The sequence below is a fragment of the Brassica napus genome, unplaced genomic scaffold, assembly GCF_020379485.1.
Source record: "Brassica napus cultivar Da-Ae unplaced genomic scaffold, Da-Ae ScsIHWf_2697;HRSCAF=3456, whole genome shotgun sequence".
Classification (NCBI taxonomy): Eukaryota; Viridiplantae; Streptophyta; class Magnoliopsida; order Brassicales; family Brassicaceae; genus Brassica; species Brassica napus.
This window is the reverse complement of record NW_026015982.1, coordinates 27,156-46,723: the sequence shown is the minus strand read 5'-3', so window position 1 is coordinate 46,723 and position 19,568 is coordinate 27,156. Positions and strand designations below refer to the sequence as shown.

The 19,568-nt window shown below is 37.4% G+C and overlaps 1 protein-coding gene and 1 long non-coding RNA gene across 2 annotated transcripts; one reads left to right on the top strand and one right to left on the bottom strand.

The window, feature by feature from the left end:
* The first annotated feature begins 8,796 nt into the window (after window positions 1-8,796).
* On the top strand, window positions 8,797-11,264 carry LOC111207041. Its single transcript, XR_002659243.2, has 4 exons — window positions 8,797-9,162; window positions 9,355-9,463; window positions 10,733-10,810; window positions 10,917-11,264. It is a non-coding gene; the product is annotated as an uncharacterized LOC111207041 (long non-coding RNA).
* Window positions 11,265-11,844: 580 nt separating this feature from the next.
* On the bottom strand, window positions 11,845-14,779 carry LOC106422570 (protein WEAK CHLOROPLAST MOVEMENT UNDER BLUE LIGHT-like 2). Its single transcript, XM_013863353.3, is given in 5 exon segments — window positions 11,845-12,724; window positions 12,727-13,413; window positions 13,416-13,884; window positions 13,959-14,524; window positions 14,654-14,779. Coding segments are annotated over 4 exon segments (2,271 nt in total). The 5' UTR covers window positions 14,514-14,524; window positions 14,654-14,779; the 3' UTR covers window positions 11,845-12,164.
* Between the last annotated feature and the right edge of the window lie 4,789 nt (window positions 14,780-19,568).

Genomic DNA, 19,568 nt, shown 5'->3' with positions numbered 1-19,568 from the left:
GAGCCTTTTTTACTATGTTTCACGATCTGCTCCATACTTGGTCAAACAAACAACCCTCCCAACCCAATGCCAATAAACTTGAGCGTATCCTAGTAAATCAAAGTTGGATTGTCTATTTTTCGAACAACTCAGCTATGTTTCACCCACCTGAATTCTCTGACCATTTTCCTTGTACCCTCGACTAGCTACACCCCTCCCTACCTCAGGAACCAAACCATTCAAATATTTTAACTATCTCACCAGGCACCCTAATTTCTTATGCACCATGGCGGAAGCATGGATTATTGCCGTAAGCACTGCTACCTTTCTTGGAAACTTATTCTGGAAACTAAAGTACATAAAGGAAGCCCTAAAAACACTAAATTGAGAACTTTTCTAAAATTCAAAAAATAGTGATTATTACTATCGTTTGTTGAAAGATGTGCAAGTTCGGGCGCTTCAAAATCCTAGTCAAGGATGGTTCAAAAATAGATAGAGATTCAAAGAAATTGGGGTTTCTTCAGGCATAGAAGAATCAAACGTTCGACAAAAGTCGTGCATCTATTGGCTGAAGGGAGAGATCTAAATAATTCATATTTTCATCTAGTATGGAAAATGCGTATGACTATCAACTCCATTTGTTTCCTCCTGCTCCGATCTGGTGACCTCAGTAACGACCCTATTTTCTATGGGAATCATTACGATTAACCACTTTCAGAGCATCCTTTGACTGGCAAACTGCTCTACGACCATTTCACACCAAATTGGTTCCATAATCTCACTGATTTTTTATGCTCTAACTCTCATGCTGGCATGCTGCTGTTATGACATCCTTCCCCTCTATTGAAAACATCACGAAGACTATCTTTAAGCTTAACCCTAATAAGGCCATGGGCCCGGATGGCCTTACGGCTGGTTTCATCAAAGCTGTTGGGAGACTTATTGGTTCATAAGTCACCACTTCTTTCCTTCAATTTTTCAGAATGGGTTTGTTTTTGCTGGTGTAAATTCAACAATTCTCTCTCTCATTCCTAAACATGTGGGTGCTTCCTCTATTGCTGATTACCACTCAATCTCCCGATGTTCTACCATCTACAAGTATATTTCTAAGATCCTTGTAGAAAGCTAAAACCCCATCTTACCTTCACTGATTCTCCCGAATCAGACAGCTTTTGTGCAAGACCGTATTTTGATTGAGAACACAATATTGGCAACAAAAATTGTTTCAGACTATCATAGTCCTAAAGGTCCCCTTCGAGTAGTCTTAAAGGTGGACATAGCTAAAGCTTTTGACACACTAAATTGGGACTTCTAATTCATATGTCTGGCTTCGTTAAAGTTGACATATCCCTTCATTCATTGGCTCAGGGCATGTGTATGTACATCAAGATACACGGTGGGTTTCAATGGTACAATTCATGGTTATTTCAAAGGCACGTGTGGGTTGAGATCTCACGAATCCTTCTCTTTCTCTATCATTTTTTTTCAAATCTTTCTCTTTTCGTCTTTTAAAAATCTTCTCTCTCTCTATCATTTTTTTTTCAAATCTTTCTCCTTTCCGTTTTTTAAAAATCATCTCTTGTAGAAAGCTAAAACCCAGGAAAACAACGACTTTGATGAAGTAAATTTTTACTAGCTTTGGCTGTTATGAAACCTTTAAAACAAAACATATAATTCGAAAACTGGTTTTATTTGGGGTACTCAACATTTCAAATATCGGCTAACAAAATGATCTTGCAGGCATTTACAAGTTGTATCCAGAATAACTTTATATTATTCGGATCTGAGTATCATATTACACATTATATCCAGCTAATAATATTAAATCTTATTATCATATCCAGATATTATATTGTTTATCTAGATAATAGTTGACCAATTCATTTTGGTAGTTGTATGTGACATGTATTATCATTGTTGAGCCCGTTCACCCAATAATGAGGCCACATTTTTAAGATTTAATATCTTTATCTGAAATAATTCGAAAACTGGTTTTATTTGGGAGTACCCAACATTTCAAATATCGGCTAACAAAATGATCTTGCAGGCATTTGCAATTTGTATCCAGAATAACTTTGTATAATCCGGATCTGAATATCATATTACACATATTATCCAGCTAATTATATTAAATCTTACTATCATATCCGCATATTATATTGTTTATCTAGATAATAGTTGACCAGTTCATTATGGTAGTTACATGTGACATGTATTATCATTGTTGAGCTTATTCACCTAATAGATGATGCCACATTTATTAATTTTGAAAAATGATATAAATGTAAATGTTAATATGTAGATTTAAATTTTAACTGTAATCATCCAAAATGATCTAAATGTAAGAACATAATATGAACATGAAATTGGTGGATATCTCCAGAAACCTTACTTTTCTAGTAGAATTGAGAGATTTTGGATCATGAGTTGATGAAGATGATGATTTCGTACAAAAGATTACAGAGAAACAGACTATCAACATGTCTCACCATCGGACTATTGAAAAATTCTCATATGTCTTGTTAAAGATTAATACAACCAAATAGTTCTACCAAATACTGAATCCTAATCAATCATCCGTATGTTACACATATTATCTACCTAATAGTATTGAACCTTGGTATCATCTCTGGATATAATACAATTTTATCCAACTAACTTTTGATCAAATAATTTTATTATGTGCATGTGACATGTAGTATCGTTGTTGATCCGGTTCACCCACACATCCTTTTTTTTTGCTAAAAGTGTAAATATCATTAACTTGAATGAAGATCTGATCACAATACAAATTGAAATCTGATCTGCTCGAAAGCTAATTCAGATTCTATTGGCCGCAAAAAAATATAAAAAACCATAGAACCTAGAGAGAACTAAAAGTGTTCAGAGGTGAACAACACTTAGAACTAAGATTATTGCAACAAACGTTAGCTATTAGAACCTTACACAAGCATTTTTTGATACCTGAGGCTGAGCCTTAAGCATCGAAGAGTAGGCTAAAACGGTGTTGAAATGCCGACGACAAACCCGGAGACTCTCAAGCTGCGACGACGGAGGGCCGGCAACACCCAATCCGGTGCAAGCTGAGGTGGGCATTGTGACAACAACTACTTTGAACATTGTCTCTCCTCCCAAAAATCTCCAGGCCACACCCAAGACTTTAGTCATGGAGACCAAGAGCATGTTATGTAAACTTAATGTAATCATATTTATAATTATTTTAATTTGAGACTGGCTACATAGATTATTAACTGATTTCCAAATTAGTTAACCGGATAAGCCAACAAATATATTGTCAAATTTCCTCAGTCTTGGACTGCGAATGAGATTCAGAAAAATTGTTGTTGCTCATTTCCTCTCGAGTATGTTTTCTCCAAAGGATTTATTCAGGTGGTCCAATGATCAGTTTCATCCACCTCAAGTCGTCCCTTCTAAATTCATATATGTGTAAACCGCCTCCAAGCTTAGATCTGTTGAGATCCTTGGTACATCGTTCGAATTGATAGGCGGAGACAAGAAGATTATAAATCTAAGAATAATCAATAAGAACAAATAAAAAAATTAAAATGAAAAGCATAATCACCATAAATTGTTCATTTTTCCTCATGACTTCAATAAAAGAAAGAAAAATGAAATTGGATCTGATGTATAAATCTAAGTTTCACTGTAACTACTAGAAAATAAAGCTTTCATCTCCAATTAAGAAGTTACTAAATCATCATCTTCTTCAATAAAATAAGATTTTACTTACTGAAGCCAAAATGAGACAAAGAAAATTGTATCTATATACAAAAACTTTACACGATATCTCAAGCATTAATGCTCACTGCCTACCTTACTTATAGTTTTCATCATTAAATATGATATCTGAAACATTGAATCCTCTATTTTCCTTCTTTTTTTTGTTTAATTCGAAAATCACACAGACGTTTCAGGGTTACGTTCGTTACACCACTGTGTAGACTAGACTGCAACCAAACAAATACATGAGTGGAAAACCAAACTATGAAAAAAAAAGAGATGATAAAAATTTCATTGATTGTTTTCTTTCTCCGCTTTCCATCACTGCCTCATAGTGTTGTATCAAATGATGGTTGACTTGAACACAAATTTCTGAAGATTTGTTGACTCCATGAAGCTGAACTGGATTACCGGTAAGGATAAGAACCTGGCGCTGCATCTCATATGCAGGTTCCACAAATAAGATGTCGAACCTGTAACACCCCCGAACCGTCCTAAGCATAGGTCGACCCACCGGCCAACAATCAAACAAGAACATGACTGACGGACAACCCACACCAAGGGTTGGAGATGAAAGGCCAACCGGCCAGCCAACAATCAAACAAGAACATGACTGACCGTCCAACCCAACACCATGGTCCGGAAGCGCTACGTGACGGGTTAGGAAGGATCCGGTCAGAGTCACAAATTTACTCCACGACCTCGACCAGTTCGTCCACTAACTCGTCCCGCTGCGTCAAGGCACAAGGCTTTACAACCCGTACCTAGAGTTAGCGTTTTCCGTTAGATCGAGGCCTAAGGCTTTTCAACCCGTACTACGACCTAACGTTGTGTTAGACCGGACTAGTCAAATATCAGAGTACTCAAAAAGAGCATATAAAACAATTACTTTTATTGATTCAAAAAGATATTCATACATTGAATAATTCAAGACTGGGCCCGGCCTAATGCCAAATCGAGTCAACAAAACACATAACTCAATACCGTTTACAAAAGCCATGAAATCTACTCCGGCGGTCCTAACGTCTAGCACCATGCTATCCAATCATCCTTACCTAAAGCGACCTTTAAAAAGGACAACGGAGTTGGATGAGTATTCTAGTATTACTCAGTGAGCTAGCGGCCTCTACCCGCAACCTAGACTCTAACCCGGACAACCCAAAATAACAATCATTCTAGCCCTAGCATGCAATAAAAGCTAAGACTAAGCAAACCGTTACTAAGTTAGACTTGGCCTCCTGCCATAATCTAGCTTCAAGTAACGGGAACCTGCATTAAAACAAGTCAACAACCAATTCCTAGTTAACCATATATACGCTTGAGTTCAGTACTCATGTAGTGTTAGACACTTAGACTATACAAGTATCATTAACCGGTCGACCAACAATCAGACAAGAACATGATCGGCTAACCAATGATACCGCATAGCTTTAATATCCACCACCCTTCACAAGCAATCCTTCAAACACATACAGGCCAACGTCAGGCCTACACTAACCAAATACGCATCAAGCCTAGTCTGGTACCTACACCAGACTTAGGACTTAATGTCAGAACCTGCAAACAAATCAATCAACAACCAAACACAATCATAATAATAAGATACTATGAGTAACTACGACTCGATCTATCTCGTAACACCGTATATCGATGCTACACTAACTCGAGGGTTCCATAACCCTGTACGACACACTAACACAACACTCTAACCTGGGCCCTGGTGACTTCGTGTTCATCCTATCTATCGGCAATATCCTATCTTCCTACCACAGAGGCCAGAAGAAGGAACTTTCAACCGACCGCGGCCCACAGTCCTTCGGGTCACCGCGCGACAGCCCACAGTCCTTCGGGTCACTGCCACATTACACCGTCGTGTAATACTCAGCCATAGGACATGACCCCGTTCGTTTGAGTCTTCCCGATCCAGCGAATAAGGGGTTTCCTTGAACCCGCTGGGTACGAGGGCGAGGAAACACTAGTCCACCCCAAAACATGCCTAGCATGGGCGGGTTTCGCACCTGCTGTCGGCATAACACACACTCGACACAATTATCCCTAAGAAAGACCTAAGGGACAAGACTCCAACCCAAAACTAAACAACATATCGGAGTCTGCGACAATATAAACCAATACTCGTAGTCTAGCCTATATGGCATAGGACCCGTAGTATCAACATCACAACCAGGAGATCACCCTATATGGCCAAAGATCTCCTAAACAACAACATTATCACTAAACAACTCAACCAGTTAGTCACTCCCTTACCAAGAGATGACTAACCTCAATCAACAAGATTAATTAAATGAGCAAGCATTTATTTAAATCTACTCAATCAATCTACTCAATCAAACCGTTACCCAGATAGTTCTGCCTCATGCTACGACACTATCTTTAAAGATAACGGGAACCTGCACTCAACCATATCAACACGCAAGAATATAAATCATGATGCATCCTAGTCCTAGTCAGGTTATTATCTCAGTCTTAATTCCATTTCATCTCAGCTAGCCCATGCTAACTAAGTCCGGTTTAATAAATAACCCCAAGGACTCTACCATGCAACAGCGTGAGCATTCTACTCTATATGCGACTCGATCTTCCCTAAGTTCCAAGTGGAACTCACAAAACTACCCTAAATTCCAAGTGGAATTCACACAAAACCAACTCACAGTGTTCTAGGCGAGAAGCAGCTGGTTGATCGGAGAGGACTTGGCCAAAACCCAATTGGCGACATGACTGGAGTGGACTGGACTGATCTTGTCTTGGACACAACCTCGGCTTCACCATGAAGAAACTGACAGGCCTCGACAGGCTGATCTAGACTCGGACACCCTCTAGCTTCTGGACAGTTCTTCGGACTTCCCGGCAGAGTATCGAGCAGAACTTCGACTGATCTTAACCCGTGGAACTGAACTAACTCTGGAGAGTACCTCCACTTGACCTTAGAAGAATCTGGCTGGCGGCGTGGATGGATTGATTTGGACAGAGCTTCCGCCTCACAATCGTAGAGAATCGTCGATTGGACGGAACTGGCCTTCTCGGTGGTTTATCGGTCTTCAGAATCGACCATACTCTTAAATCAACCACTTTCTTTCTCTCTCTCTCTCTAGCCACGTTTTTGAAGTGGCTTTTGTGTGTTATGGATGTCTGAAACTGAAGGGGGTGGCTGGGTATTTATAGAAAACACCAGCCAATCAGATTCAGATTGGTGGCAGCCCGAGTGTCGCTTTGCATGGCTCCGGACGCATGCGCGGCGGCACCTCGTGCACCACATGGCTGGCTGCATGTCCAGAACACATGCAGGACGCCACCACTCCTCCCAGATGTCAGTCTGCATGACTAGAGCTCATGCAAGGCGTCACAGCAGCACACACATGTCGATCAGCATGCTTCAGTTGTATGCGCGGAGACACCTCGTGCTTGGTCGATCCACCTCGTGCTTCTACATGTCAGGCTGCATGTACAGCTTCCATGCACGGCGACACCTCGAGCTTCTGTAGACACTCAGCTTGCTGGACAGTTGACACCACGTTCTGAACACTCACACCAAGCCACCTCGTGCTTCTCGGTCTATACGTCTGATTTTGGTCCTTCCGGTAAATTTCTGACCCGCGATCAATCCCGAATATTTTTCTACTCCCATTCTGATGTTCTGAATAATTTTTAATAAACTCCAGACTCCATTATCACCTTGACGGTAATATTTCTCGAGCCTCCGGCTTCTCCGAAAAATATTACAGAATACCAAAATTAGGGTTTCGTCCAATTTCGAGTTTTCCTGTCGTGCTTCGATCCCGTCGTGCTTGATTCCCATCGTGCTTGATTCCCGTCCTGCTTCTAATGTCTTTGAAATAATACTGAAACGAAGTTTTGCGGAAAACTTCGTGCTGAAGAAACGTCATTCTTCCCAAACGTCGAGCTTCTAAACCGTCGTGCTTCCAAAAATGTTGTGCTTCCAAAACGTCGTCTCATCAATCTAGGACATCTTCTAACTATGGTCGAGCAACTTATTCGACTCATAGTTTACTCACGATCACTTCTTCGCCAACCTCGTACTTCAAAACTTCTCGATCGATCCTTATCACCCGCAACTCGACCACCACAATGATACTCGACCATTCTCTTTCTTTTTTTTTTTTTAACGGGTTTCTGCACAACCCGTATCCTTAACCTTCTCAGGCTTATGCGAAGACACTATAATTTATGTCAGTTTTTTTGGCCTCTCTTTCTTCAATGCTTCGACTTGTTTCCCACATAAAATTTGTTTTTGAGGCTATTGTTGCAGGAGAGACGTACTCAGACTCTTATCCTTAACTCTCTCAGGCTTGTGTGAGGTGCAGTGACGTGCAGAGACGAGCTCATGTATTATCAGCATGTTATTTGTTTGTGTATTAGACGCCGTGTTGTTCATGTTAGGATAAGACTCCTAAGGCCAGAGTAATATAACTGAGCCAGTGGTTTTCTTGTTTAACATCTCCTACCTTACTGAATGATTCTCCTATTTTCACGTTCTTTTTCCTCTTTTCATGTGTGGTTGATGAATATATGATATATGAATAGATCGGTGTTTCTAGAGGGTTTTCTTTCATTTCTTTATGATTTTTGTTTTATTAGTCGACACTTTTCTCCGTTTGATTTCAATTATTAGATTTTTGGTTATTAGAGATATTAATGAATTAATTAAAATGGTAATTTGAGTAAATAGAATTTACTAAGAGGATGAGATGGGTGCTAAACTAATCTCCATTGTATAAACCAATGTTGTTTCACAGGTTTGTTGAGACCAAAAAGTATATGTATTTGGTCTCTCCAGGATCTCAAGCCACATAAGAGCAGTATTAACGCGGTATGTTAAGGGGGTTTTTAAAGTTTTTAGGAGTTAAAAAAAAGAAAATTATGTAATTAAGAAGGCACGTCTCTTAATTAAACTCCACAAGAGCCGTGTCTTATGAGACACGTGTTGGACATTCCGCTCCTTGTCTCTTTCTCTCTCTTGACCGATCGATGCCAAGTCTCTTTCGTATCGGCGACTCCGCCTCTCTTTTTCTCGATCTCTCTCGAATGAATCGACGATAATCTCTCTCTCGACGGAATAGAACGGAATCGACGATGATCTCTTCTCAACGGAATCAGTCGAAGATCTCTCCTTGACGGAATCAGTTGGTGTCTCACTCAGTGGACTCCTCGTCTCTCTCTCTCTCTCTCTCTCTCTCGACGGCTCACCTCGATGAAGAATCACTTCACCTCTCTCTCCGGTCCGGAGCTCTCCTCAACGAAATCAAAACGAAAGGTAAAGCTATGTATTTTTCCTTTTATATCTGAATCCTTCTTGATTTGTTGTGTTGGTTTCTGCCTCTTGATTTGTCTCTGTCTTTCTTTCTTCAGATGGACGGATCAAGAGACGAAGGTTCGTCAAACAAGACAACTACAATTGCAATAAAAGTAAAACATATATCTTTGATATGTTAAATTGATTGAACGTTTGATAAAAAACTTTGTTTATATTCGTAGGTCGTTTTTACTTAGGTTCAGATAGAACGAAATGTATTGATTGTGAATCTCGTCTGCAATGAATTGATTTGTTGTGTCTCTTATGTATCTTGATTTTTTTTTTTTCTGTCTTTGTGTCGTCAGATGGATGGATCAAATCCCTTTTGATTTGTTCTGTCTTTGTGCCTTTACATGGATGGATCAAGAGACATGAGCAAGGTTGACGTTGGCAAAGGAGTACAATGCAATAGAGGTTAGTGATACTCTTTGATCTGGTCTGAAATGATATGGTTTAGCTTCTGGTCTGAATTGAATCTATGGTAATTAATGGTTTCTTATAGTCGTTGATCTGTTGCCATTGATGTTGATTTTGATTCAAGTTTGAAAATGAATTGAATTGTCGATAATAAATGACTTGATTTGTGTTTGATTATGGTTGTGAAAGTGTAATAAATAGAAGTTAGATATATGTCAAGTCGAGTTTGTTTGTTGTTTGTTGTTTTAAACAACTCGAACCCAAAAGTCAGAACATGGGAAGTCTTCTTTCCAGCTTTTTTTTAAACGCATGAGTTTACGACTTTACAAGTTGTAGTGAAAGATAGATAGTCGAGTTTGTTGGTTGTGTTGAATGCATTGGTCCTTCTCTTCAATCTATAAAACTCTTTCCTTCTCCTCTTTCTTGAATACATTCATATCTCTTCCAACTCCAACAGATTCATATTTGTTATTTCTCTCTTCTTTGACTTGGATTTTAATCCATTTAGTGACTCTTCAAACTTTGTTGAGCTACTTAATAGTCAACAAAATGTAGTCTTTGGTAACGTATCAGATAGTGTTTCACTATCTTCATACAAGTTCCTTTCTTAGGCTGTCAAGGTACCGAAGATTCAAACTTTGGTGAAGACACTCCAACCAATCGTAAAGAACGAAGGATGTGGACCCAAACAGATGATGTTGTGCTCATCAACTCGTGGTTAAACACGAGAAAAGATCCCGTAGTTGGGAATGAGCAAAGGTCTGTTGCTTTCTGGAAAAGAATAGTTGTGTACTTCTCGGCTAGTCCTAAGCTTGCTGGCTGTGAAAAAATAGAGTCATCACACTGTAAGCAACGTTTGCATAAGATGAATGACTTAGTTTGCAAGTTTTGTGGAGCATATGAATCTGCAACCAGAAAAGTAGTGGTCAAAATGATAATGATGTTCTCAAACTAGCCCACGAAATCTTCTTCACCAACCATTAAAAGAAGTTCACCTTTGAACATGCTTGGAAGGAGCTGCGCAATGTTGGTTGCTCTGGTTATGCTTAATCTACTTGTTTTATTGTTTTGGTTATGTTTCATGTGCATGTCTTAATATAAACGCATATTAAATTCATGTACTTGTCTTAATATAAACGCATAAGTTCATACAGTTCTAGTAATGTTAAAAATGTGTTTGTTCTCTTGTCTTGTTCTTGTGTTCATTGTTCTGCTCATTGTTTTGCTGGTCAAGAAGAGTGAAAAAGTGTAGCTCATTGATTACAGATTCACGGACTAGCTCATTGTAGTCATGTCTTGGTGCGATGTAAAGATGTCAAGTTCCATCTCTTTGTTTCAAGACAGGTACATGTTCTGATTCTAGCTCATTGATTAACTATAAACGGAAGTTCCTATGTCTCTGCGTTTTAAGTTCTCACATGTATTGTATTCTGCTTCATATGTCTTGTAGTGGGAGCATTGAGAGCATCCGTGTGTCGTTGGTTGTCACATGTATTGTGGGAGCATTGGGAAGATTATGAGAGCATGTATCATCTCCATAATATGATAGTAGAAGATGAACGAGATGGATACACTCAATTTGATGTTTCAGAGTTCCAACAAGGAGAAGACACCGGAAGTTCACATGTGGATCTCACGTATTCTACAGATATCCCTACAAATATCGCCAATATGATGGGTGTTCGAACTAGAATTCGTGATAGGCAAATGCATCAACAACTGAAAGATGATTTGGTTGAACATGTATTGCGTAAATTTGGACGTGATAAAGGCAACAACTGAGCTCAGATGCTTCTTTCAAATTATTATAGTTTATTTTACTAATATTTATTTTTATGTTTTTAAATCTATGTTTAAAATGTTATCTTTTACAATGTTTTATTTAATAAAAATTTTATCTTTAATTAAAATGCTTAATTTTTTTTTTAAGAACCTCTAAATAAAAGATTCCCACTGGTGCACAAAAATGTGGTGTTACTTAACTAGGTCTCTTAAATAATATTTAATACTTAAAAATCGTTAAAAGATCCAAAGTGGGTTTTTGGGTTAACGATGCTCTAAGTATCTTTTTCTGGACTTGAAGCAGCAGCCGAAGGGGCTAGCCCGGGTAATTTTCTTCCATGTTTTTTTAACTCTGTACATTGTGTAGAATGAGAAATAAGTTGATTTTGGCTTTAGATATCCCAGAGGACAGCTCCTAAAATACAATAGGACTTTTTAAAGATATCGAAAACGCTCATGATTTGAAGCTTAAGGAGATCAAGAATGGTAATAGCTTTCTCTAAACGAGTTTCATACTCATAGGTACAGTTCCTTTTAGCAAGTTTGCTTCATGCTCATAAACTCTCTAGCAAATGATGGTGATGCTAGGGATCTTTGTTCAAGCCTTTGTGGCTCAAACCGGTCCTATCTGATAATCTTGTCGAGCATCTCTCAAGTCCATGGCATAACAACATTATCAAAACCGTCTTCAATTCTTGCTTCTTAGGAACATTTGATTTAGCGAAATTCGATATACTTCTCGACAAGTGTACTAGTTACCGTTAATTATTTATATGTACAAGAAATCTAACCAACCACCTTTTCTTTAGAAATGTATAAAATTTAGATATTCTGCTACCCATTTCGATAATGAAATACAAACAAAATAAGTCGAAAAATGGATGGTAAAACCTACCTGTAAGAAACTGGAGTCGGCTCACTTGTTCGATTTCTTTCTGGACAAGAACATGAAGACCTTTGGCAGCAAAGAAAACCTCTTCTTTTTCTTCTTTGTTTCAGGTGTCACAATACTACTATCTCCAACATTGTTGCTTCCTTCTTCACCAAATGCAAATGATCTTGCTGAATGCAAAGCCGATTTCGACTTGCCTAAGTCATGATTCTCCTTGTCCCCACCCTCTGGACTAGACATGGGGCTTCTCTTCCCGTTCTCTGAACTCCATTTTCGCAATTCGTGATCCGTGTTAACCTTCTTATCTCTAGCCTTCTCTACTTTGTCCATTGCTTCCTTTAGCTTTTCCCTTTGAAAAGCTGTTTCTCTATTCACTTCCTCTATCTTTTCCAAGACTCTTGATTCCTCTTCCTTAGCCACCTCGATCTGAGAGACGATCTCTGCTAACTTTCTATTGGCTGCTTCCTCTACCTCATGTGCCTGCTTGCTTAGCTCATAATATTCCTCCACGGATATTATTATACTTCTTGGTGTACTAATGTCTTCAACCTTTGTAGCATATTCAGTCTCTTGCAATGCTTTTTCGCAGCTAAGGCCAACTTCTCAGAAGCTTTTGCCGCTTCCATTTCCCTTTTCGCCTCAACTAACTGACTTTCTATTGCAGAGACTCCTGCCCTCGCTTCTTCCGACTCTCCCTTCGCCTTTCTCAGTTCCTCTTGAGCAGCTAAGGCTAGTGACGTTGCCTCTTCTGCTTCTTTGTTAGCTTCTTGTAACTTCTTGGCTATTTCTGAACATCTCTCCTCTCTTACTTCTTTGCTGTTTCTATGAACTGAAAGAGCTTCTCTTTGTTTGGTTTCAGAGAGATCTTTCATCTCTCTTTCAAGTTCAGACTGCAATGATCCGACGATTATCTTCAGTGTTTTCACCTCGGAGATTGCTTTCCCAATATTGGACTTAACTTGTTCAAGCTCTTTCCTTGCGGAATCAACCGCTGCTTGTATGTCACTGTTGTTTCTCTTTCCGATCATCATGTTGTCATCTTTGTAAGATGTTATCTCGGCCCTCAAATCTTGCTGAAGTACAGAAGCAGTCTCTATTTTGATTCTCACATCATCTGACGCATGCATCTCTTGTCTAAACCTCTCGATCTCCTCTTCCACCATTTTCAGTTCTTTCTCCCGGTTGTAAACGTCCTGGTCCCGAGCCATGGCTGCTTCTAATTTCTTTTCTTCAGCTTCGAGGTGAGCTGCACGCGCTGACTCCAACAACTCCTGGTGGCAATCACCTCTATTGTCAAACCTGTCATCTGTTTCTCCACATCTTTAGCTGCCAAAACAGAGTCCTCTGCTTTTTTCGTTGCCATTTCTTTTTCTTTCAGCAGAGATTCGTACTCATTAGAGACCATTTCTATCTCTTCTCTTACAACTCCTAGCTCAGAAACAGCTGACACATGCCTCGCTTTAGCCACCTCAAGCTGCGTTTTGACTGCAATACTAGACTCATCAGCTATCCCTTGCTCCATCTCCTCCACTCTCAGCTTCGCGAGATCAGAGTCTTGTTTAGCTTGTTGTTCCTCTTTCTCAGCCTTTTCTAGCTCCAGTTTTAGCTCTTCGACGACGCTCTTTGTCCTCTCAAGCTCCATCACCACCTGCTGTTTCGCCTCTTCCGCTACAAACGCTTGTTTCTTGTACTCAGGCATATCCTCTTGTATCTTCTCAAGCTCTTGATCCACCGTCTTACGTTTCTGTAGTCATATTCATCCAAGACTTGAGTGTAATGAACAAAAAAAGTAATGAGACCAAACGCTTTCTTTGTTACCTCTATTGTCTGGATTTTATGTGCTTTCCAATCTGTGATTCCTCCAAACTTTGAAACTGCGTCCTTGACGGATTCGAACGGTGCAGCGGTATCGATCAAAGCAGGACTCGTGGGAGACTCGAAACGTGGAGATCCAGATGCTCTCGGAAGCACGAGAGCTCTTGGTGAACCAGGAACTTTAAGACGTGAGAGGGTGAGATCTTGGCTTCCTCTAGGTGAGTCCGGCAAGCTAATCCTTGCATCTTCGATGGTGTCCATTCTAGGGTCTAGCGAAAACGAGTCATGATGGTTTATTATGGTTCTTGGTGCAATATAAACCTTTGGAGACTCTGCTTCAACAGCAAAATGTTGGTCTTCATCTTCTTGATATGTATTCACAGACTCAAGAAATGGGTTATGTTCTGGTAAGAGATTTGGTGTCTCTCCTCCATCTTCCAAGTTTATGAGATCAAGAATGGATGAATCGAATTCGATACTGGTGAAGGGTGTTGAAAAATCGTCATTCAGATCAGGTAGTAAAGAAAAGTCATTGGAGGCTTTATCATCATCCACCATTGTCACGCTAACTGCAGATTCAGTACCAATATTGTCACAATCACAATGATGAATTCAATATATTGAGCCATAAAGATTCGTAAATCTTAGGAATCTTCTGAACAAAGGATATTCGTTAATCAAAATTACCAATGTCGTACCTTATATTTTGAGGAGAGATTAATGAAGCCTAATCTTTAGATTCTGAAGATCATTGTCACACCAAGGTACGATTTTCAGGAAATGAAAAGGAACATTCAGAAAATAGTTTTAGGGAAAGAGACAGAAGAGATGATCATCATCAGACAAAGATTTCAAAATAGCAAAAGAAAAAAAAAAAGCACTAAGGCGTGGAAGGCACGCCTCACATTATCATCTTCTCTTTGTTTTGACTATTATTTTTTGTAAAAATATTTTCCGTTAATTTTAGTTTCTTTTTTCTGTCGAAATTTGTATGTACATACTGTTAAACCAAAATATGTTCTTACCTAAATCGAATGTTGAATTATGGAAATATATGTTGTTTTTGTCAACTAGATATTTTGAAGTGATTATGGCTGAATTGGGACTTTGCCAGTTACCATATTTTCAGTCAAACTAATAAATAGTATCGGTAAAAACAAAAGATAAAAAGTTTTTTAAAAAGACAAAAAGTCTAAAATGCAAACACAAGACAAATTGACTTTTGTTTTTTACTAAAGAAAAAATTAAACTTTGCCATTATCTGGCCTGTGATGTTTGAGATTGTCCCAAAAAAAAAAAAAAAAAAAAAAACTTTGCCATTATCTATCGTCATATCGTTTACCATCTTGAAAATACTGTTTGAATCATATTGAAGGACATAGGTTTGCAACGATACAATTAGATCACTTAAAGAATACGAAAAAACCAATCACATCACAAAAGTGTCCACAATATTGACGAATATACCTTGTTAGTTTTCACAGAGACATATATTGATACAGCCCCAGAAGGCCGGAGGTTTAATGGTTGATGGTGATGGACGACCACGATGGTCGAGAGGTGATGATCGGTGGTCGATGGTCGAGCTACACCTCTTTAACCCCAAACTAACCCGAAAACAAAAGGAAATAAATGAGCTGAAGAAGGATATTAATAAACAGAAAAATAAAAAGACAAAAAATGGACGTTATAGAATGATGGATGCAATGGAGCTAAACTTGAAGTTGTATAATGCTCTGAAGCTTTGGCCGATGGATAGGTGATTGACTCGCTTAATCGGTGGATTGATTGACTCGCTTAATCTGTGAATCAGGAATGCTTAAATCACACAAACAGGTTGTAGTTCACAAATCAATAGAACTGAAGCGCATCTCACACTTGAATTTTAATGACAATTGATTTAATTAAAATATTGAATCCTTAGAAAAAAATAGAAACGAACTTGTATTAACTTTTTGTGACTGAAAAGGTGATTTACAAAGGTAGAAATGACTTTGTTTTATAGGCTTGACTCTGGACAATGTGATTTGCTTGGTGGTCTGGACATATTCCATCCATACAACAGCTTCAAGTGGTAGAAGCTTACTTATCCTCTTAAACCGTCCAGGTTCAAACTTCCTTTGTAAGGCCAAGCAAATCACCTTCAACGGCCATATTCCATCCTAGATGATTTTGCTCGAAGCCCATTCATTGTCAGACTTGATTGGACTGAAATATTGAAGATACAATCCATCAAGTATTGTAGTAATGCTCTGTCTTAAAAAATTCATATCTTCATAGTCCGTGAATATTTTCAGGTGATTCTAATTTCCAATGATGCTCTGATGAGTTGGTTGTCTTTGAAAAATATTCAAGGAAAATCCTCTTGGTTGGTCAGATATGCTCCTTGAATAAGCATGAGTCATTGATAGCTCAGATTGTCGGTGTGGGCAGATTAGTGAGGCTCTCGTCGATAGCTCATATCATATATTGACGGAATGAAAAAGTCTTACAAATATTTTTCTAACTTCATTCTATTTTAACCTAAACTTTGTTTGAAAACATAATATTTATTTAATGTATTCTTATTTTTATTTATTACTTCAAAAATGAAGTAACTATGTTTGTATTTATGTTTTATTTATCACTCTATTTTTCATTTTAAAAATAATAAAATTAATTTGAATTTAATTTAAAGGTAAAATTAGAATGATACATTATATATAAGTAATGAAAAAAATCTTGATTTTCAGAATCATTGTTATGTTGTTGGTGTTTTACTTCTTTTTATTTGATAATTCATTTTTACATTTGCAAATATTTACATTATGACCTCTTCAGTCATATAATTTGTGGAAATTGATTCATTTTATTTGGGATTTACCAATAATTACGTTATAATTTTGTATATCATATACTATGAAGTGTGGAATTTAACAGTGGCATATATATATATATATACTAGGGGCGGTCCGCGCTTCGCGCGGGATGTCGTCTTTCTTCTTATGTGGGATGACTATTTATTTGAGGTAAGGTATGAGAAATTTGTCTTTGTTCTTTAGCTATATAAAGTCGTCTTGGCTGTTGTAGGACAATTTAGCTATATAAAGTCGTCTTGGTTGGAGTGTTACAATTACAGAAAGATTCATTCTAAAGATCAATATCTAAAGACTCTATGTTTATTCTTTTAACCTTGAAGCATTCAAACCCTTTTGAACATGTTAAGGTCTGTTTACAACATTGAAAATATTGACCATGCACTTTGATTCTAAAAATTCGTGAAAGGAAAGTTGTGTTAGCATTAAATGTAATAAAAACATCAAACAATTTATAGAGAGAGGTCACTCAATCATTCAGCATGCGAAACAATATGTTCTTTAGTTACAATAGCTATAAGAACCTTCCCATGGAAATCAAAATAGTTTGAAGATTTATCCTGTCTTTTCTAAGCAACCTTGACACATTGTTATATTGACTCATCATGAAAACCACAAACACACAAAAAGGTAAGTGAATTCAATCAAAATCACACCAAGTGTTTGGCCTTGAGCCTTAGTCTTTATGTGTCTCATGTCATGCGTTTGTTGTAACGGTCTTCGATATACTTCTTAGGTGCAGCAAGTTTCTCCATTTTTTAGCTCGAAATCAACTCTTCATCCTCCACTGCCTCCGAGATGGCGTCATATTCTCTACCATCTGCTCCTCGTAATCCTTTTCACAATTTTCCTTCTTTTTATCTCCAAGAACAAAAAAAAAGTTTCCTTTTATCCTCCATTAGATTTATTTTGTCGCCGCTGATCCGTCAACGTTCCGCTGAGATGTCATCTCCACTTTCTTAGTATTTCCTTTTCAAAGGTGGTTTAAATTTGCTGATGAATTTGTAATTTCGGGACTTACTCATGGTATTTATTTTAGGTCAAACTTTAAACTTTATAATTTTTATGTTTGTTATTATTTATTAGATTTTATGATTTAATTAAAATAATATTATTATCACATCACCATTGCAAATTTCACACATATTCAGTGACCATTTCATTATGTTTTGTTTTATTTATCACATCACAATTCAATTCAACCAATAATATCATTTAGTGTTAATTGGTCAACAAGCAGAGCCGGTTATGAAGTTTCGGGGGCCATTTTGAAAATAAAACTAAAAATATTTTCAATATTTTTTTTTATTTTAGAAAAACTTAGATTGAATCATATACTCTATTTTTGATCAAAAAGTACATATTATATTTAAAGAAAAAATATATTAATTTAATAACTTTATATATATATTTTTTTATTCATTTTTAAATCATAATACACAAAACCTGTTATTGTCATTTAAATTTATGTATAATAAAATGTTGCTTTTTTATATTCAATGTATATATATATATATATCTATATATATAAAGTTGGCTTTTTCTCTTCTTATGACATGTGGAAGGGGGGTTTGTTGACATGTGTCCTCATATTTTTTTTTGTATTTTAAATCCTTTTACTTTTAAATTATTGCAATTTGTTCCATCAATCTCTAATTATGTACTATCTAATCCTTCTCACACTTATTAGTCCATAAAATTTAAGAAATAAATAAAAATATAAATATATTTTAAATATTTAATTTTTTACAATTAAAAATAGCATAAACTTTCACCATTTTATTATTTTTACTAATTTTTATTATTCCATTTACAAATTATATATTTATTTCACTATCAATATCATAAGATAATCAAACTAATAATAAGAAACTAGAGCACCAACGCAAATAACCAAGAAAGCGGGTTAGAAGGAGAATAATAATCGAAAGGCCAAAGCCACCAAGAATCAGAAACATATATATATGCTTAAAGCACCAGAATCACAATTAGTAGCTGAAAGGTAAGAAACACCTCACAAACTAAACAAGAATATACAACACGGCCATGCAAGTGAAAAACCACAAAGCTTTGTTATAGAATGGACCAAAGCTCCAAGAGACTAATTCCGCACACCTATACCAAAGGAAACATGGAAAGAAAAGAAATAACTTGAGGGAGGGAGAATGGAAGACAACCACCACGAAATTAGAGACTAAACTTGAGACCAGAAATAACCTTCCAAGCCCATATAACATGCACGGACGAAAACATTATCCAAACCTCGAGTGGCAAACATGGTGAAAGGGGAGAACCACTAGAGATGCGATGAAAGCTGCAAAAAGAGATGCGAGAATAGAGAGGGAAAGGAGACGAAACGAAATTAGAAAACTATGAAACCGTCCTCGAGCTATGAAAGAGAGCATAGAAGTCAGAACACCAAAAATTAGATCTTGAAAATCAAGACGAGCAGTGACTATTGACGGTAAGCCAACATTGAGGAATACAACATCAAAAACGACTAAACTCTGACCCAACCAAGAAGATGCATTTCCTAACATTAGCTGAAATCTAAGGAAGAAGATGAGCAGTCAATAACCTACAATGCCGTGAGAATCAACCGAAAAACTGAAAACTCATAAACCCGATCTACAACAAATACCATATAATCTCACATGTGAAGATGACAAGGAAAGACAAGAGAAAGATGTAAGTCTTTTTCCGGTGATGGTGAGAAGCACCGCACACCAGAAAGGTAAGGAAATACATAGGCGGTGAT